At 34.5% G+C, this 22591-nt stretch overlaps 1 protein-coding gene across 7 annotated transcripts in view; it reads right to left on the reverse strand.

Annotated features, from left to right (window-relative positions):
* LOC145246744 (F-box/LRR-repeat protein 2-like) overlaps positions 1-22591 on the reverse strand; it is a 423804-nt gene that overhangs the window by 43187 nt on the left and 358026 nt on the right. For all 7 annotated transcript variants that reach the window (XM_080108504.1, XM_080108506.1, XM_080108508.1 and 4 more), the window contains 2 exons: positions 20988-21055; positions 2950-3004 (listed from right to left, as the gene is read on the reverse strand). In XM_080108504.1, coding sequence (XP_079964630.1) covers positions 2950-3004; positions 20988-21055 — 123 coding nt within the window. The remainder of the gene's footprint in view (positions 1-2949; positions 3005-20987; positions 21056-22591) is intronic.

Raw genomic sequence — 22591 nt, forward strand, 5'->3', positions numbered from 1 at the left:
GGCTACCCAGTAATGTCTGGGCAAAAGTGTAAGATATTTCTATTAAAACTATCTCTTTACCTCTCTTTATCATTCTGTTTTATCCTTTCTTCCCTGCCCAGCCCACTCCTCTCTGGAGGATACAGACAACTCTCCTTTATATAGATTCCTTAAAAACGGAGTTGGTATAGGGGAACTATTGATAAATAAATCAAAGTTATTTCCCTTTAGTACATAAAATGTCTGAAAAAGTCTGCACCCTGAGAAAATCTACTTTAGATTAATTTTTTTCTACATTTTAGATTATTATTCATCCAGGGCAACGCTGATCGAGAAAATAACTTTGTTGATTTTTGTTTCGTAGTTTTGAACTTTCTGGACACACTGACAGGCAACTGCCCTTTATATAATAAACAAGAATACCCAGCGTTTCCCAGGGCTATGCAAAACTAAATACACAAAAATATATATATATACAAAATAGACCACCAAAGTTGGTATTATCTTGACTGGCGTTGCCCTGGATGTGTAATATTTAAAATTCAGCACAAAATATTCATTTTTTGAGGGTCAACTGAGCAAGTTTTTTTGTTTTTTTTTAAATAAAGTTTTGTATAAGTTTTAATTTACATGTTACAATATCTTTGTCTTTCCTTTTCTCTGCTATTTCTTTTTTTTTTTTTTTTAAGAAAAACTATAAATTAAAAAGGTTCGTTTAAATATTTTAGTTAATATTTATCTTCATCTTGTACTGGTTTTGTAATTAAATTAAATGTTAAATCCATTATTTTCAGACTTATCTTAATATAACCATGATATCTTTGTTTTTGAATTTTCACTATTCCCGTATCATTCAGTATATCGAGACAGTGTCAGGGACACAACTCAATTTGACCCACATCGATTCATAATTTTATTGAGATTCCTTTATATTTGTAATTCACTATTTTGATTTTTGTATTTATTAATCTCCTATGCTTGGTTTTAAATTTGTAGTTCTCACATTATTTTCTTTATAATTTCTCACTTTATTTCAAACTTATATTCTGATTTAGTCTTTTAATCCATCAATCTGTTCATCTCAATATTTTGCAATTAATATTTGATTTCTTTTCTTTTTTTTTGTGCTATTGTAACGTCTTGGGTTTTAGTTTATTGCCAATAACAATTATTAAATTTAATTCTATTTCCCTTATTTAGGTTATATTTAGTTTATTTTCTATATGTTAATGACCTACTACTTTATTGCACCATCCTAAATTCCTTATATTAAACTTCAAATTCTCTTACTATACTTACATTTCACTAACAACATTTTTTAATTATTTATTTTTCTATATACATGCTATTTTAATCAAGTCTTAGGCGTGTTAATAGGAATTTATTTCTATGTAGACAGCTTTGTATAACCTCAAACTTTTTGTTTAAAATTTCTTCTTTAGAGTTCACTATGTGGTATGACTCAAGTAAGCATAGATTACATCTTTTTGATTTACTAGGTTTATATTTTCTAGCTTTATCTACTATTGATCCTTTTAATTCAAATTTTATTTTATTCTTACGTAGTCCCCTAACCAATCACCTAATGCAGTTGTCTTTCTCTTCTTATTTTTAATATTTATTCTTGTCTTATCCTTATTTCTATCCTTATCATTCCAATTTAGTTCCTTCTCTGGAACTATGTTAAATGATTCAATATGGCTTCTGTATGTGTCCTTAAAAGTACATTCAGTTCCCCCTAGGTATATCTTTTTACTATTATCCACCTTAACTTCATATTTTATACAATTTCAGAAATTAAACAATTGCCTTCCAATGGATATTCATTGGGTATTCTAGTTACACTTGTTCTCCATATTTAATTCTACCGATTCGATCCTACTATAATTCACTATTTTGTTAATTTTACCATTATTTGAACTTATTATAGTTTTACTTAAATTTGCAGTGGTTGAGAATGAAAGTATAACCGTGTTCTTATTAATTATTTTACTTCATCTATTGTCTGGGGAGAAGTTCTTATCAATTTTTTTGTAAAATTATTTAGGGATATATTTTATATATGTTCACTGAAGGGTGGATTAAACCAGATTTGCTTTTTGTGTCTATTTCTCTTCTTCATAGCTGCACTATTACTATTATGTTTGTTTATCATTCTGAATTTCATTTTTTTATTCGTATCTTTATTTTTACACCCATTTTCATTCCCTACATTTCTTATAACATGGTAATCAGTTGGAATACTAATCAACATGAAAATCAACTTAAATGCAGAATGGAGCCGAATCAATACAGGTTTCACATACAAAAGGCTCAATATCATTACAGATAGAGCTTTATAACTATAATAGATGTGGTTTATCCTACTTCAGGGCAGTTTCCTGGCTCATACAAGCATCAAAGGCCAAAAGCCACTCGAGGATAAGGGTTAATGAAATTGTCAACGTGACAAACTTTACTATGAAAGAATTGGAAACAATGAATAAAAAGAGCAGAATTCAATTTCTGAAGAGGATGTTTAACATTGGATTTGAAAACGACTACATTGCAGTCAGCAAGGAAGCAGTCTTTTTGTATTGTGTTCCACAGATGGTAATCTTTTTGAAAAAAATTATGGAAATTCAGTTCTTTAGGTCAAATAACATGGTACAACAAAAAGCAAAAATTGTTTAGTCAGAATCAAATATGGATCTGTCAAATGCATTGCTATACGAGTAGAAGTTGGAAAATCTAACAATACTCTATATATATATATATATATATATATATATATATATATATATATATTAGTTAGCTATCCCACTTCTGTGTATGATAGATTTCCATAACACAGTTGAAATTAATGAACATGAAAGTACTGCAATTTCATGTGGCCAATTAAAAGCAAAGATGAAATTATATCAAAAAAAAAAAAACAAAAAAAAAATCAAGGAAATGAGAAAAATTTGAAATGAAAAAGCAACTACTCACCTTGGAAATCTGTGCACATCTACAAAGTGTAATCACATCAAGAAAGGAAAATATCCTGTAAAAAAAAAAAAGGAAATTTCCTTTAAAGATTTTTTTTTAAATTTAAAACATTAAAAAAATCATAATTTATAAATGCTTAAATATAAGAAATTGAAATTCAAGGAACATTAATTGTAGTCTAATGAATACAGACTAAATATAATGCAAATCTTAAATATTTGCATTTTCAAAAGGGAGGTTGACTCCATATATCCCCTGCAATACTTTAAAATTCTTAGAACCAGAAATTCTGGGAATATTTATCAATTAATACCTACTCTTAAAATTTAACAACATCAGAGGTATCTAATTTTTCATGAAGGGTTTCTACCCACTTTGCATAAAACTAAATATAGTTCACACCGACTCCTCACGCATAGTAGCTGTTCTCAAAAATTTATAATGATCCTTTAATTTAGGAATGAATCCAATACATACAAATATATAAACACGTACCCGAGATATATATATATAATAAAATATCTCCAAAGCAGTTTTAATTGCTAAGAATAATGATAGGAAGCCGGTATTGAATTTCTAATCATTTTTCCCTGAGTAACTTAAGAGGCTTAAAAGAAAAGAAAAAAAAGGTCTGGCACCGAGCCAGGTGGTCGAATCAATCGGAATGCAGTAATTTTTCCAAGACATTCATCCACTTGAGATATGGATTACAGAAAGAGATAAGTGCTTTTCAATAATTAAACAAAAGACAAAAAACATTACATTAAAACTCTGCAGGCGACAAAAGATTTTAGTAATCATTAAAGATGGAGAAAAATATTAAAACAAAAACAAAAAAATTCAGAACCAGTTTAGAATCATCCAACTGAAAGGGGGAAAAAATTGCAAGGAGATTTACAATTTAAAGTGAGGGGGGGGGCAATTTGCTGCATCTATTTGGCATTGCTCTCAATTCAATGTCATTTTACCATAGAATAGTGGGACCCAGGGAAATCCTGCAGGTGTTTAGCAGTGGTAGCAATTACATACAACTGAAGCAACAGCTTGTGGTTTACGATTTTGAATCTGTTTGGTTTATAAGCTCGAAGCTGATTGGCACAAATATTCAACTTCCTTTCTGGCTTGCCCAGTCAGTGGCAATCTCTCAAGCAAACTGAGCATGTGATAGATGATAAAAAGGGATTAACACAACCTACTTCCTCTTCTCCAGCAGGTGATCAAAGCTGACCCCCTTTACAACATTTCTTCCAGCTCTAATCTCTTTAGGTGGAACCAACCTTTCCTTCAGGTTGTTTGGCTCTGGAGTTTGAGAAGAAGCAACATTAACTCCATATGGCTATTATATGGCATAATCACGTTGACACACCAGTTCCTGTCAGATCACCGAAGTTAAGCAATGTTGAGCCTGGTCATTACTAAAATGGGTGATCAATTTGGGAAGTCCTGGTGCTGTATGTAGGAGGACGTCGACACCTCCCTGCAAAAAGGGGCAAAAACCTAACGTCGTCATCTCCCCTAACAGGGATATACATGCGACTGGGGACCGCTTGTGAATTTCATACTCCCATGAAATTTCCTCCTTCAGAGGAGGCCGGTTAAACCCTGAATAGGGTTGGTGCTGACTGCACACACACATATGGCTATTATAGCTGTGTGCGTGCATACATACACGGCACTGATTTTAACACTGGTGTATGATACACATTCGTTATAAATGAATATTTGATCTTTTGTTACAAACAAGACGTCCATCCTTTCTTCCCTACTAAAAGGACATTTATTTAACATCACGCGATGTTTTTGACCTTTTTGTCGTCATCCATATTCATAGACTTATTCCATTACCAACACTTCTTTCATTCCTTTTATTTATACGTTAACGAAGACGATTCCATAAAGTTGTTTTTAAAATGTTACAAAAAGTCCATCTTCCTTTTTTTTATAGTTGCATCCTTTATCTGTTGTATATTTCTGCTGTGCTTAAAAGGGAATTTGTGACACTTCCATTCTATGGTCATCTGACGTAAAAGCAGACCCCTATGTACATTACTGTACCGTCTATGGGCAGATCAGATACTACACTTTGATCCTAAAGCAAAGAAAGTATTTTAGTTAAAGTTCCATATTCAATACAATGGCATCAGGTGAAATTTTTTAAATTTCAGTTTTACATGGCATCTTCAGCAATCAGGTGATTCCATTTTGAAGAAGGCAGGTGATAACTATGGCTATGACAACAGCATATTCTTTTCATTGTTTTGACTCTTGAGTGTGTATCCGTTGATATCTTATATGCTTTTATATAGAGTGGTGTTCTCGGTTGATTAATTGTATCTTTTTTTTTTTTTTTTTTTTTTTTACATGGGGGTAACCACTTATCAAGGCCCGAAGGCCACTCATGGATAAGGGGTATTGCGTGTACAGTAATCAATGAGATAGTATTGTAGTAATCATTAGTATTGGGGGTTTTGATAGAGTGTCTTGCTTAAGGGAGCGGTTTGTCAGGAGTTTGTTTATGTTGGACTTGAAGACGTCCAAGTTGTAGTCAGGTGGGAAACAGGCAAGCGGCAGAGAGTTCCACTGGCGTGCAGTTCTAAGAAAGAAGCTTTGCTCATGGAATCTACATTTGGATTTAGGCACAAATAAAGAGTGGGGAAAATTATTGACAGTAGTTTCCGCCAGACGGGTGTTTCTCGTGAAAGATTGGCGAGGGGGGATGAGGGATTGGAGCTCAGACGAGCACCTGCCATGGAAATAACGATAAAACAAAGACAGGCTCGCAACGTCTCTTCTGTGGGAGAGAGGTTGCAGGGAAGAGAAAAGGGTATCCCCCACTAAACCACAAAGTCTATTTTGTACTCTGTCAAGGCAGGATAGGCTGTTTTTAGATATACACTCGCGAGTCAAACCAATGAAAAGAATATTCTGTTACCATAGCCCTAGCGATAACACACAAAAATGTAATTGCCTTAGTATATTAGATTTTTCGATTGAACATTTAATTTATACAGGAAAACAAATTAAATGTTTATGTGAGTCATCAGTATGTTTGTACTCGGCTGCATCTGTGTGGATATGCAGCAAAAGAGGTGGTGGGGCGGGGGGGGCATGCAATAATCTTCTATGTAAATAAAACCGTAGATTTTTTTTTTTTTTTTTACATAGGCATCACCACATTATCAAGGCCAAGAGGCCACTCAAGGATAAGGGTTAAAGAGTGTACAGTAGAAATTGGACAATATAGTAATCATTAGTAATGAAAATTTGGTAAATTTGATAACTTATATGGAACGGCTCATCAAGAACTTATTTACGTTAGACTTGAACACAACCATATTGTAGTCAGCCGGAAAGCAGGAAAACGGAAGACAATTCCACAGGCGTGCAGTTCTAAGAAAGAAGCTTTGTTCATGGAATCTACGTTTAGGTTTAAGCACAGATAAAGAGTGGGGGGAATTATTGATAGTGTTTACAGTTAGACGAGGGTTTCTTGTAAAAGTTTGGCGAGGGGGGACCATAGATTGAAGCTCAGTCGAACACTTTCCATGAAAATAACGATACATCAGAGACAAACTCGCAACATCTCTTCTGTGAGATAGAGGTTGCAAGGAGGAGAAAAGGACATCTCCTACGAGGCTACGAAGTCTATTTTGAACTCTATCAAGGCAGGACAAGTCCTTTCTAGCAGCTCCTGCCCAGATGTGGCAACAGTATTCCATCCTTGGACGTACCTGGCTCTTATATAGATAGAGAATAGCATCAGCAGTGAGATATTTACCGGATCGATAGAAAGATCCCACCATTTTTCCAGCAGCCTTGGCAACAGATTTGATGTACGTGTTCCATTTAAGATCAGGAGTAATGGTCAAGCCCAGAAGCTTGTCAAAACTTGAGGCCTCCTGAAGACGAGAGCCATTCATTTCAATTGATGCCAGATGTGGATCAGAATGTTGATGATGTAAAGAGAGAAGCTTGGTTTTAGATGCATTAAAAGTAACCAGCCACTCCTTTCCCCATTGTACTACGTGCTCAAGATCAGAGGAGAGAGAATTGGAGAGAACTTGGTCGTTTACTGTCTTATATGTGCTACCATAAATGGTAGTGTCGTCAGCATAAATGTCTACAAATGATGTAAGGATGTGATTTGGAAGATCATTAATGTAGATCAGGAAAAGAGTTGGGCCCAGGATGGACCCCTGAGGGACACCGGCATTAATACTGTGAGCTTCTGATTTTTGCCCCTCAACTACTACTCCTATGAACCTATCAGAAAGAAATGATTTAATAATTGAGAAGACTTTTCCAGCTATACCATAGCTAGCGATCTTATGAAGTAAACCTTTATGCCATACCCTATCAAAGGCTTTAGATATGTCAAGAGCAATTGCCCTAGAAAGATTGCCACCGTCGAGAGATTTGCTAATCCTATGCGATATAACTGTAAGCACATCTGCTGTAGATCTAGCAGAACGGAAACCATATTGAGTGTCACTAAGAAGGTTATTTTTGTTGAGATGGTTGATTACTTCTGTATTTAACACAGATTCTAGCAACTTACTCATGACGCACAGGAGACTTATTGGCCTGTACTGAGAGGGGGATGAGCGATCACCTGAAATTCAGGGCATACTGATGAAATTTTCCAGGGAGATGGGAAACTATTCTCCTTAAGACAACGTTTAAACAGTTTTGTAAGTATGGGCGCTAGTTCAGGTTGAAGTTTTTTGAGTACTATAATTGGAATACCGTCAGGGCCAGTTGCTTTACTGGAATCAAGGTTTTTGATTAGATTGGCAACATCACGTACAGATATACGTATATCACATAGCGTGTTTTCTGATACAGGAGGAAATATTGGGGGTTGGCGGCCTTGGTCGCAAAGGGTAGAATTAGCTGCAAAGTTCTTGACAAAGAGTTTGGCTTTGTCTGATGCTGACGAGATTACCTCAGGTCCATTGATAATAGTTGGGATGGAGCACACGCTTCTGTTCAGGATTCTGTTTGCTATTTGCCAAAACTGGTGGGAACCAAGCCGCTGCTCAGCTACTTTGGACTTAACAGATTGAGCATACAACTCTCTTGCGTTCTTTATTACTTTCTTACAATGGTTGCTGGCAGTCCTGAAAGCGGCTTTAGTTTCCATACATCTATTACGTTTGAAGCAGTGGAAAAAGTGATTTCTGTGCGCAATGGCAGCAGCACATTCTGGAGAGAACCATGGCTGGCTGTTAGGTTTTTGCTGAAACTTTTTAGAGGGTATGAAACGGTCAATACCTACAATTAACCATTCCGTCAGGTCTAATACTATAGAGGACACATCCTTTTTAAACATGTAATGCAGAGGTAGATCAGATATAAATGTACGGAAGCTATCCCAGTCAGCCTTAGTGTATCGATATACTGTACAATGGAGAGGTACGTCTGGGGACTTATTACATTTCATTTTTATCTTAATTGATACAACAGAGTGGTCGGAAGATCCAAGAGGCGACAGAACAGAAACTAAACATAGTTCAGGGCAAGTTGTGAGAAAAAGGTCTAGTAGGCTCGCATACTGGCCGTCATTGTCAGGCACACAGGTGGGTTCCTGAACAATCTGAGTGAGGTCATAGGCAATGGAGAAATCATGACAGAACCTCCCCTCATCATCCGTCTTGTTTGAGTGGGTCAACCATTCGACGTTATGAACATTGAAGTCTCCACATACGTGAATGTTAGCTGAAGGATAAGCAGATAGGACTTGGTCAATTTTCTCAGATATGCTTTGAAAGATAGTAACTCCGCTGTTGTGGGGGCGATAGAGAGTAAATATAAATGCAGTAGTGTGAGCTAAAGCAACCCAGAAGCACATATGGGGTAAGTTAGGATCTTCCCTGGAGATGTCCCTACCACATGGAAAGCTATCTTTAATATAGGCACATATTCCATGCACATGGCGATCTTGGGGGTCAGATTTAGAAGTTAAGTTGGAGTATCCTGTAATTGCGAACTCTTCTAGGGAAATAGCCTGTCCAATGCCAGTTTCACTTAAAAATAAAAGGTCTGGTTTAGTCTCCTGTAATTGGGTTTCAACCTCTGGAAGGTTAGAACGTAGACCCCTGATGTTGGAGAAGGAGACATGGAAGTAGGGGTCTACGTTGGAAGTTGGAGAACTGGGTTTAATCATGTATTTTTTCTTGAAACTTGTCATGATGAAATTTTGGAATTTGTGGACTAGGTCGTCAGATTTACTTAGAGCAGGACAGAGAGGGGAAACTAAGAGAGAAAAAGAAACAAAGAATTTTTTTTTTTTTTTGTAGCTAATGATAAGGTAAAGCCGTAACAATTACCCACTAGTATGGCATCGAGAGGCCCCACCAGAAGCTACTGCATGGTCCAGAATCCATTCACCAAATGGCAATACAGCAGCCCCAGTACTTTGCACCTGCTGATAGGACAGCCTCCTTAGTGGTTAATCCAAGGTTCGGGTCCCTGACTATCAGGCGGATAACGTCAGCCCAGACAAAACGTTTACATCCAGCACCCTTACTAGTGACATGGCTACAAGGATAGACATAGAAACAGAAAATTTCCGCCATCTCTGCAAACTGTTCGCGCAAAATACTGCCAACCTAGAAAACGGCTTTTTCTTCTCCCTTTGTCAGAAAAATCACTCATTAAAAAATGAGGACTGAGGGACAAATAAGAAGCGAGAGTAACAGGAGCTGCCGATAACGCATCCACAATGCGTTTTCTACTCTCCATTAAAAAAAAAAAAAAAAAAAAAAAAAACCATAGATGTGTGCATGTTTGTAAATATTTAACCGATAAACTCAACCAACTGGTCACATAAGATTGAACTTAACAGAAAATAGTAATCATACACCAAGAATGGTTTATAACGAGTAAAATCTTTGTTTGGATGAATAACGCATGCATATATCGTCAAGTTAATATGCAAAATGCTCATTTAAACTTGCCGACATATTTGTATTTATTTCTGTGCATGCCCAAATTCAATTCATTTCTCCAAGTTGTTTAATATTAAATCTTTCTTGCGTATCTCTCGATAGTAACATCGGTAGGAAATGTGGCTGGAGCGCTAAATGCTTTGGTTTCGATTCTAGCTAATGACACCCAAGTCATTTTATTTTTAAACTTTAAAATCAGTAATATATATTAGGTACAATATAATATTCAATAGAGAATTAGTTCTAAAATATGAAATCTGTATGAATCAAAATTTATATAAAATATATAATATATTGATCCTTTAATATATAAATAAATAATGTATTAGTTTTGTAATATGAAATCTATATGAATTAAAATATATTTAAGTGTATTTCATGATCTGACAAGGCCGTCTCCCCCTCACTAGTATAATATAAAAGAGTGATTAGAGGAGGTATTTCTGTCACCATACATACAGACAACAACAAGTGCAGGTTCTGTCACTCAGAAGTAGAGAGTACATCCAATTGGGGGAGGGGGGGGCAGCTATTATATAATGCGACACAATGGAGTGTGTAAATATCTCCACTGGAAAACCTGCAAAAACCTGAATATCCAATGTAGTAGCAAGTCTTGGGAACATGTTTACCAGAAAAAACAGTTGGAAATAAGTCATGCACCATCCACTATGACTATGAAATTCCTATAGTGACATACCTAGAAAATTGGACAATCAAGCCTGACATAGTGATATGGGACAAGGAGAAAGTGGCAACCCTATTTGATGTAAGCATCCCTAATGATGCTGGTCTTAACAGAGCAGAGAGGGAGAAAGTAACAAAATATCAAGGGTTTATGTACGACATAAAAAGAAACTGGAATCTTAAGGTATCAATCATACCAGTCATTATAGGAGCAACCGGGCTAATGAAAAAGAATTTCCAAAACTATCTGGCGAATATACCCGGTGAACCCAGTGCAAAAGAAATACAAACAATAGCACTTAAAGGGACAGTTAAAATCTTAAGATCTCTCGGTTGGAGTAACTAAGCTAATGGGAAAATGTTTAGCACCCGGTAGAATGCCCCATCTCTAGGAAAAACAAAGTGATAAGAAAATAAAACAGACAAGGTTATGATTTCCTTACTTGAGATGATGTTTATCCATCACATCCAAACATGAAGTGGTTCCATAGATCTGTAGATGGCTCATAAGTTCAGAGCTCTGAAGCATCTCCTGCATCTAGGACACCTGTTGAATGATCCTGTAGCAGAGGTGCTGAGTGTTCTATCTTTAAATAACACATTTTCCCCTGCTTCCCACAAAGCATGCAGATTCCGTTACAGTTTTCAGTACGCCAGAAATATCTATATTGAGCTTTTGCAGTTTAATCGCCATTGCTATCTCGTCCCTCCACTTGATTCAAGGACAGCTTGAAAGACGGGTTTTAGCCTAATCAAGTTTTCCCATCAGCATGCATCATGCTGCAACAGTGTCAAGTTTGTTGGGAAGGTCATATATGCCACATGTCAGATTCAATACTCCAAAAACAGCTTCTTTACAATGAGCTGGTCAAAGTATCACAGGAGGACAGCAAAAATATTTGTAATGCCTTTGTAATAACTATTTTTCATATCTAAAGTTGGAAATCATATTGTAATTTATACGTGTAGTCTGGTTGACCCAATCCTTACCAAGACGATGTTTTTGATCAGTTTGTTCTTTAAGTAGTGTTATAGCACTTGTTCTTCAGAATTATCAGATTCATCTCTTTCCTGTATGCTCCAGTTTATTCAACTTTCTGGTTTAGTAATCTTCAACTTACCGTTTTGAGATCCCAACAGTTTTCTCTATTCTTGTAGCTTCCTTCGTAAGAACTATAAACTTTTCCTGTTGATTATTTTCCTTTTACTTACAGCTTCGGATTTTTCAAGACTAAAGACAATAAGTATCGCCTGTATTTGTGTTCATCTTTCATTCTGTTTAAACCCTTACATCATGCCTTGCCTGGAGCAATTTGATAAAAAATAAAATACCAAAATATCACAAAGTGATTATTTCATGTAACATTTTCCAGTCATTTTACATGTAACATGGATTTTGCTTATATATTTTTCCTAAAGGTGTCTTGTTAGTGTGTGTGTGTGTGTGTGTGTGTGTGTGTGTGTGTGTGTGTGTACATACGGCATAATCACATTGACACACCAGTTCTCATCAGATCGATAGCAAATATTATATAACATTCGTACATTCGAAGCACAAGTACAAATCAAGAATAAGAAAGTAACAAAAGAACTTCTATTTTACCAAGACAATGTACTGTGTGTCACAAGTCTATCACAACAATAGCAAAACTAAATGAATTGCTGTGGAGATTGCTTCTGCATTCACCCCGTTCTCTACTTCTGCTCCCTAATAACTACTGTTTTTTTGCAGACTTCAAAAGAATGTTTTAGAGAAAGAGTTGGTTCTACTGAAGTGATATCAGAAACCAGACGCATATTAGGAAGCCAAAAACAAACTGTTCTACAAAAAGGCATCAATTTAAAAAAAAAAAAAAATTTTTACTGGTGGATCATCGCATATCAAGACTCAGGGATCAGTCAAGGGTTAGGGTTAAAAGGATTGCTGGTTGAACATTGAACACTGTCACAAGAATATTAGAAAATAGTGGGTGGAATAGGGAGTGGAATACTTAAGAGGATTTGATTTGAAAGCCAACTCGTGATATCTTCTTTTTTTTTCTTCTAGTCACTGATTATCAAGGCCTAAAGGTCACTTAAGGATAAGAATTAATGAGTGTCAATTGGCTGAGGAGACAACACCAGTATTATCAGTAATTGTGGAATTTGAGTAGTGTTTGTTTCTTTAAGAGAAGAATTCAACAGGAACTTGTTAATGTTAGACTTGAAAACTGACATGTTATAGTTAGCTGGGCAGCAGCTCTGCTAGATTGTGTTCCATAGACAGTTCTAAAAAAACTTAGTTCATGGAATTTACATTTAGTTTTAGGCATAGGTAGATAAGGAAAAATGTTAGCAGTTGTAGCCAGACGAGTGTCTGCAAAAATACTCTACAGGGAAGGAGGGGGGCATAGATAAAAATAGAGTTGAGCACCTGCAATGAAAATAATAGAGCAGGGATAGACTTGCTACATCTCATCTGTGGAAAGATAAAGTAGGGTGGGGAAGAGGGCTGGTTCCACAGACAGGATGTTCTAAGAAAGAAACTTTGTGGAAAGAGAGAGAGAGAGAGAGAGAAGGAAAAGTCCTTTGATTTTGTTGTAGCTAGAGGAGTTCCTGCTGTGAATATTTTATGAGTGTGTGTGGGGGGGGACTCGATCGAGCACCTACCATGAACAGTATACAGTAGAGAGGCTAACAGCATTTCCTGTGTCAAAAGGGCTTTATGGACGAGAAGAGATTATTCCCCCATTGGATTACAAAATTGGTTCAATACTGTCAAGACACTGTTCCAAGCAATACTGTCAAGACACTGTTCCAAGCAATACTGTCAAGACACTGTTCCAAGCAATACTGTCAAGACACTGTTCCAAGCGGCAGTTCCCCAGATATAATCACATTACTCCATTTTAGGGCAATGGACTCATACAGGTAAAGGATTACATCAGGAACCTAGTACTTTCTGGAGTGGTAGAATGATGTAATCATTTATCCAGCAATATTAGCAACAGATTTAATGTTAGTCTTACATTTGATGGCTGGGGTGAAAGTCAGTGCTTATCAAAACAGAGGGTTTACTCATGGAGAAGGCTGTTCATTACGACTGGGAAGAAATAACGATCAGAGTTTGGGTAGTGAAAAAGCTTTAAGAGTCATTAACTGTAACAAGTCATTTTTTTCTCCTATTGCATCACACACTCCAAGTTAGTGAGTCAAAAAGATCTTGATAATCAATGTTCTTTGAAGTGCTGCCATAGATAGTTGTCTTGTCTGCATAAATGTCAAGGAATTATCTCAATGTGATTTGGAAAATCATTTAATGAGGATTAGCAAAGGAAAACTGCTGGACCAAGAATGGATTCTTGAGGCATGCCAGTATTGATGCTGCGTGCTTTATCTTGTTGCCAGTCAATAATTACTTTTATAGACTTATCTGAGATAACAGATTTGATGATTGAGATTTCCAGATATTTTATAGAAATTCTATGCCTTACCCTATCGAAGGACTTTAGTATATCAAGAGTACTCACCTGAAGAACAAAGCCTCCACCACCCGTCAAAAGATTCACTGATCCTATGTGATATTACAATCAGTACATCAGTTGTAGATCTTGTAAGATAAAATAATCTATATTGCTTGTTACAAAGATTGTTTTCACAAGGTGATTGACAACATTACAAATTCAAGCAACTTACTCATGATGCAGAGGAGAGTGATCTGTCTGTACTGGGATGTAGGGGAGTGCTCTTGAGTATTTTTAAATACAGGGCAGACAAAATCTTCCAAGGTGATCAAAATCATTTCTCATTTAAGCAAGAAGTAAACAGTTTTGTAAAGATAAGAGTTATTTCAGGTTGCTATTTCTCGAACAATATGACTGGAATGTTGTTTGAACCAGTTGCTTGTTGGCATCGATGTTCTTGATAAGTTTGGCAACATCTTGAATAGCTATTTGGATGATGCATGATCATTCTAGAAGGAGACTATGTTGCTGAATAAAGTCTAATTTTGCCTGAAAATTATTTTATTAATTAGGCCTGCGAATTATTGAAGTGTTTGAGAATTAAATTTTAAACATTGTCTATAATCATATTGGATTTTGATATAAATTTAAATAGGAATTCAAAACAAATTTTAGTCGCATTATATCTTGATTTTAATCTTTAAAAGGAGATTAAATATGTGTAAAACTTTTCTGCTCAGGGAAAGAAGTTTACCCCTCCTGGGATGTGTATTTATTTATATAAGTTAGAATTATTAAGTTAGCTTATGCCTTTGCTTTAGCCTGACGAATCCTAGTGTGAATGAAACACTGAATATTCTGTGTAGCTTAATTGCCATATATATTTTTCTAACTTACTACCTAACTCTACCTATGTATTGAGCACTGTTGAAGTAAATACTTAGTTTACGTATCAGATTATACTTTTGTATATTAATTTATGTGATTAAATGTAGTCATCATATATATATATATATATATATATATATATATATATATATATAATTATTCCTTATACCTACAGATACTAGTGTTTTATGCTTATGCAATCAGTGTAGGGGGTGACAATTCCTGCTAGTTATGAGATTTAAACCCAGCCACGAAGTCACCTTTTGCTCCATTTGCTGAACCTTTACCTCAGAGCCACCAAACAATTGCCACATGAATGAAAAGAATTAAGAACTATTAAACACCAAATTCTGGCAAATACATTAGACAATTTAGTGTTCAAACAAGCAGAAGTCATGAACATTGCATAAATGCTTGTTGACTGACTTTTAGTTATTCCACAGATAGTGCCCATCCTTTAATATTCTTAATGGGACTTGATAAGTATAATTCAGCAATAATTGTTCTTTATACCTATACGCGTGTGTGCGTGCAGAGATAAAGTTATATTTAAGTATAATTTCAAATGTAAGCCCTTTTCCTTTTTAACTCAAAAACTAAAATGCTGAAGAGCTACAAAGATGGGAGCGCTACCACCAAAACAAACGACTTTTTGTGCTCTAGAATTTATTTTTCTACATAGTCACCACCATTCTCAATGCATGTTGGCTAGCCTCTTTTGATGTCTTGGTCATAGAAATCTGGAGCATTCTTTGTCACTCACATTTCACCACTGAAATCAATGGATCCATCTCTTAACTGAATCAGATTCGTAAATATTCAACAGGCACTGGTGAATGATCGATTCAATTTTTTTCTGCATGGAGGAATTCAATGATGTATCTCTGCTTCTGATGCACATCCATGGCAGAGGTTGCTTTGTTAGAGTCTCAAACCATCAATATCTGTAACAGAGAGATGAAACTTAGTTCATAGTAACGCAATTTGCAATTCCCTCTGATAAAGTCAGATGGAATAAGAAAATGAAGGCATTACTTTTGGAGCATCCCCGATATTTCAAATAAATTAGCAGTTTAACGACTATCAGGGAACAAACAAAAAATAAATTTCTTGATGTAAATCAACCTTGCATATTTTTTTGTATAAGGAATTCTTTTTTGTGTGTAATTGTTGTTTTTTTTTTGTTGTTTTTTTAACTTTTATTCACCCCAAGCAAGGCATATTGCCATTTAGACGTAACGGGCTATTATATAGGCATATGCCTACAGGTGCAATATATAAGATAAGCTTACACTACTGGACTCCAAAAGCGCTGTAATTAAATGTACATACACACACAACGAACTCTAATTTAGACGATCACAACGTTAGATGGTCATAGATGAACATACATATATACACACGTCATAGATAACCGACATGTATCTACAAACGTATATACACTTTGTATACACACATTCATTAGAAGAACATTTTATACAACTAAACGATACATAGAAAACTATTTAACATCTACACGTTTGGTCCCCTCATTATACATCCCTATTTTATATACACTCCTTTATATATACCCTCCGACAATACATGTTAAGCTGCATAAGGGTGTTAATCAGGCTGTTACTTTTTTTAATCAGATTTTTTCGATCGATACTTATCAGAAGCATATCAATACAAAACCCTTATCCCGAGTGGCTTCCGGGCCTTGATAAGTAGTGACTACCATGTAAAAAAAAAACCTTCCTAAGTACACTCCCAGATGCAAAGTACATTTGTATGAAATTATTAAAAAAAAATTTTTTTTTTAATTTAAGAATGGGCCCATTCGTTTCAGAGTCTATTGGGAACTAACTCACAAAATGACATATATAAGTAGATAGGAGAGTGAATAGTTTTTAGATTTATGTCTAGGTGTCCTTACTCTTATCTAATGTCAAACATAATTAAGCTTTTTTTCTTTAATGCGTCTTTATTCCAATGAAATTCAATATGGCCTCCACAATGTTAGGTCATCAGGAGACAATATGCATTTTGGGTGACTTTTGCTCAATGATATTTTGCGTATCAACCCTTTCCTCTCATTGATGTGAGGTTTCATTATTCAAACTGCATTTCAATTCTCACCTCCAGAAACTGTTTAATAAAAATCGAACCAAATAAAACATTTAACGGCTGAGCGTCTTACACCTGCATTGCATAAAAATGTGCTCTTATCGGAATTTGTTTCTTCTCACAGATATAACTATACAGTTGAAACTTTGATTGCTATTATATCGTATGATATCTTTTTTACCCAGAGCCAAATTGCACATTGTTCTATTTTATCTAACTAACTGCAACTCTTTCACCCTTTAACTCCAAGCTGATCTAGGAGCTGACACAAAGAACCTGCAACAAATTCCTTGCTCCAATTTCAACAACTGAAAGGATTACAATATAACCTTGACGTGTCAGCTCTCTTTTTGTGTACTCATATTTCTCCATCTCATTGAATAAATAGTACCTTATGAGAGCCAAGTACGAAAAAAACATCACCAAGACGAATTTTGTGCTTGTTCTTTGATAGGACAAAGTCTGGCTGTCATCCCTTTTCATTTATCTTCGAATAATTATTGCATAAAGACCATAACGTTTACTATATTTAGTTTAATACTAAGGGAGTATTCTAAAAATAAATTTAAAACAAAAAAAATCCTTTATGAAGAAAATCAGGTTTTACATTTCAGTGAAATTTTAACAAGAGGTATTAGACAAAAGTTAATTTCTAACTATTCTATAAAAGTTCCTTTGTGTGTGTATGTGTGTGAGAGAGTGAGCGAGTTCCTTATAAGTTCCGAAACGGCTGAGCCTATCTTTTGCTAATTTCACACAAACGTAATTTATGCCTGGCAGTGTTCTTAGATATATTTTATACAGAAATTCCTACGCTAAGTATCGAAAATCAAAAAAAATTCGATCCTAAAAATAATTTTTTTCATATAAGAATTTTTACAAGGGAATATATTAGGTCGAATCGGCAAGGGAAATAATAAAATCTCAACAAATAATTTCTTAGAAAAAATAGATTTGTTGATATCTGAAAACACAGCTCAATGGTAGAGCATTCAACTACAGATCGATTGATCTGGTGTTCAAGCCCAGGTGTACCTCACCATTTTAATTTTTTCTTATTAATGAATTCAATTTACAATTAAAAAAAAAAAAAAGATACCATTTAAAAATCACTACAAATCATTTCTTTGTTTGCATATTTTTAAAACTAAACATTAATCAGAAGTGAGTTTCCAGGGCACTGATCATCAAGCCCAAATATTAGTTAATGTGATTTTTAAACAAACAGATGGAATTGGATGAACCACATTATCATAATTATTTTATTTTTGTCTGGCGAATTAGCCCACCAGGCAAATTATTTCCCATATAATATAATATTCAATAGAGGATTGATTTAATAATAATACATACGCAATCTGAATAAATTAAAATATCATTTTTTAAGCATATTGTACGACCGAGCAATGCTGGGCGTCCACCTTGTATACTCTAATCTTCAGTTTCTGGAGTATTTTAAATGGAGTGCTTAGGGGTATAATATGGGTACAACTTACCATTTGAAAATTGAAATATTTCAGATTTGTATTAAATTTAATCCCTAGTCATTAGATACCAATTGAGCAAAATTCTTTGAATTTCAATTTCTTCTTAACACTTAAATGTTAGACATTTTATAAAATCAAAATCCCAATGTATTTTGATTAAACTTATAAGGATTATAGACACAAGGTTTAGTAGAATTAAAGCCTGGTTTTAATCCTTGTAAGGGGACAAAAATGGTGCAAATTCGTTCAGTTGGGAAAAAATAACTACCCGCCCTGGGACCGGTATTTTTATAATATATGTGTGTGTGTACAAAAAAAACTAAGCAAAATTCATCCCGAAGCAGCAAAACTAAAGCTGGCTTGTCAAGACACTATATATACAAATGTAGGCAAATTTGGGCATATTTTATGGTTTTGAAAATATTTATTTTAACCATAGAATAGGATTATAATCTTCAAAAAGCTTGCAAATTTTCATGTAGTTTCATCCTATAGAACTACAGATATGAGTGTGTGTGTGTGTGTGTGTGTGTGTGTATATATATATATATATATATATAGAGAGAGAGAGAGAGGTATGTTTTCTCAGAGGAGGAGATGGGTAGACATCAAAAACCTATAGGTCAAGGATATATACTTTTTGAATTGTATTCTTTGTCTTGCATTTAATAAAAATTCTAGGTTTGAAATTTAACCATTTCACATAGAATTTAATTTACTAATTTATGAGATTATATATATATATATATATATATATATATATATATATATATATATATATATATTATACACACACACCTTAGTAATCTAAGTTCCAAATCTCAGCTACTATTGATCAGAATTTAACAAATAAAGGCTGGTTGAAAAGCTAATGACCTGAATTGTGTAGTGGGCTATGTGACATTGTCCCTTAAGGTTGAATATTTGGCACTTTCTTATAGTAATAACATGTTTCAATCATAATCGTTTGTTTTCGTAGTTTTGCATATGAATTACAAAATATCTGATATTTCCCCCAAACCTCTGGTCTTGATGAAGGGGACATTAAACTTGCTATGGTTTCAAATAATCTGAAATAACAGCAAATGGAAACTATTCCAAATATTTCTCATGTTATATCCTCCTTCTTTAGTTTTCATACATAAAGTAAATTTCAGTGTATAAGGATTATTTGATACTGGAGATATCCATAATCATACCCTATTTCTAAAAGCGGGGAGGAAATATTTAGAATCAAGTCTACCCTTGCTGTTATTTCAGATCATTTGAAACCATAGCAGCAAGTTTTAGACTCTTCGATCAAATCCAGAGGTTTTAGAGAAATATTAGATGTTTTGTAATTCATATGCAAAACTTATATATAAAATTGCATGTTTATTTCTGAAGACTTATCCATTCATTCTGAAAGTTTTGCAATGAAAATGCTATTTCAAACTCAAAAGTAAAAAATTATGGAAATGCCAAGTCTACAAAACATACAGAATTCGTTACTAAAACATTAAGTAAATGTTTCTTTAAGCAAGATGACTAAGTTCAGCATTCTCTGCCCCCCATTTAGCCCCAAAAGTCCCCAGGGAATGTCAAATCCTGGTGAAAATGAACAAACAGTGCAGTTTTAGGCCTTAATATATGTAAATTTGAGTTCTGCACCATGCAAAAAAAAAAAAAAAAAAAAAAATGAATAAGTCCATCATTTGCACCCCCCCCATTTAGTCCCAAAAGTCCCCAAGGCCTAAACATAAATTTGAGTTCAGCACCATGCAAAACTACTAAAAACTACACAGAAAATGTTGGACAAATATAGTAAAATCTCAAAAATGGAGTGTTTTTATTAGCCCTAAAAGAGCACTGGGGCGCACCCAAGAATCACGCAAAGTATAGACAAACAAAGTTATATAGATATCAGTTGGTTACAACTTTTCAGAAAGTTTTATAAAAATCTAAGGCATCAATTTTTTTAATAAGCACAAGAGTGTCAATTTTAGCCATTTTAACCCGAAAGGCACCCCTAGGGGAACAACTGGAGTTTTCCTAGAAAATCCGTTCCGTTACTTTTTTTTTTTTACTCAGATCATGTTTAATGTTTGTGCAAAAAAAATTTTTTATTCCGAGGCGTAGTTATTGAGAAAAGTGTGGACAGATGAACGGACGAGAGTGAGTTCACAGGTCCACCTTCCTTTTGTCAGGGGACCAATAAAGGTTAAGATTGCAGGCTGATACATAAAGTATCAGCCTTGTTACCATATTTAACCGGTTTGACCTCTTTAGAGGAAAAAAAAGGATGCGTCAAAGGTTAAATAAAAGACCCAAATAAACGAGTCTAATTATGCTTGATCGAACAGATAAAAAAAAGTGAAAGCTATCAACTGATGAGTTCAGGATAAAAAGAGTAGAGTTGTTACTAAACCTACGAACGCACGAGGAATTTGTGAAGAGCATGCTTGATCCATTGTCAGCAACAAATATAGACTTACCTTAAAAGAAGTTCTTTCGGAAGTTTACGATTGATCAATGCATCATCTTCACTGACGGTTTGAGAAACCTGAAAGGGAAAGCAGAAATATTCAAATCAAAAATAGATTTCAACTCTGAATCAACGTTCTACTAAATTTTTTTTACATCAGACACCTTCAAATCAAATGATAACATTCGCATCCATGTATACAATGTTGATTTTTATTTGCCCATTTAAATGAAAATGATACTTAAAACTTTAGTTTGAAAGTAAAGAAAACAAAACAAAGACGATATTTCAAATTTTAGCTTGACAGACCAAGAAAGGAGTAGAAAGTGGACCTTGGGTTTACCTTTGTCAGTCTTGTAACTCGCTTCCCTTATTTTCTTTTAGTAACTACATTCTACGAGCAAAGAATTTGGTAAAGAGGGAAGAATCGCTTTCCTCGTCAGAATCTATCCATCACGATTTTTAATCACGGTATCCCTCATGGTTTTAAACCTTTAAGTAGTATTTTTTTAGCTGTTTACATCAAGCGGCTTTATGAACGGTTTGGAGCGATTTCCATTATAAAAAAAAAAAATTTTTTTTAAATAATTAAAAAACTATTAAACTAATCTGCCCCAAATTTTAGGCATAATTAGCACTCAAATAATAATGGTTAACTTTTATCGTTTTTTTCTATAAGATTTATTAAAAACTTATAAAATAATTGCTCAGAACATGAGAAAATAGAAAAGTTAAAAATGTGTATTACATGACTAGTTTTCTGTCCTTCTTCAACAAATTTTGTAAAGATTTTCAATGTACATTCTCAGGAACTTTTCAAGATTTTTTAATGCCTTCTTCATACAAAATTAAAATTTTCAAAACAAAATTTGATATGTAAACAACGATACGTAAACAACGATACGTAAACAACGATACGTAAACAATGATACGTAAACAATGATACGTAAACAACGATACGTAAACAACGATACGTAAACAATGATACAATGATACGTAAACAATGATATTCATTCAAGGCTATCTCTCCATTCATCTCTCAAGGCATTCATGAATTGTTGCTCATCTCTACCAAGCAATGTGTTCCGATTCAGAACCCTATTCACGCTGTTTCAAATTAAAGAGGCAGATGTATTGCCATAGCTTTCTTTACAGTTGTTCAGACAGTAGGTTGCAGTTTCTTTCTGTCCGAGCAGTGCCCATACTGGACGATTGTCCTGACCATTGTACACAAAGGTAACTTCTGCTCAGCACAACAAAATACAAAACCATGAACAGAATTATTTCTGTTTGCTTCCATATTACATCAGTCACCTGCTTTCCAAGAGCTCACGTTACTCATACTTATAAAAGCAATCAAAAAAAACATGAAGCTAACCAAGCAGAGGTACTAGTAATATGAGTGTTAGCCTTACGTCAAACTGAGGTTGGGCAACAATTTCTGTCAAGTCATTTGCAGTTTTCATTTAGCCTCGTTTTCACTTTTCAGAGGTCAAGTGTTTTTTGTTTTTGTTTTGTTTTTTTCTCCATATCTTCTCACATGTTTGAAATAATTTATAGAAGTAATTACTTGAATAGAGGAAATGTTAGTTTGACCTATTTATAATGATGGGT

Source organism: Euprymna scolopes, chromosome 24 (assembly GCF_053919585.1).
Source record: "Euprymna scolopes isolate OS-2025 chromosome 24, ASM5391958v1, whole genome shotgun sequence".
Taxonomy (NCBI): domain Eukaryota; kingdom Metazoa; phylum Mollusca; class Cephalopoda; order Sepiida; family Sepiolidae; genus Euprymna; species Euprymna scolopes.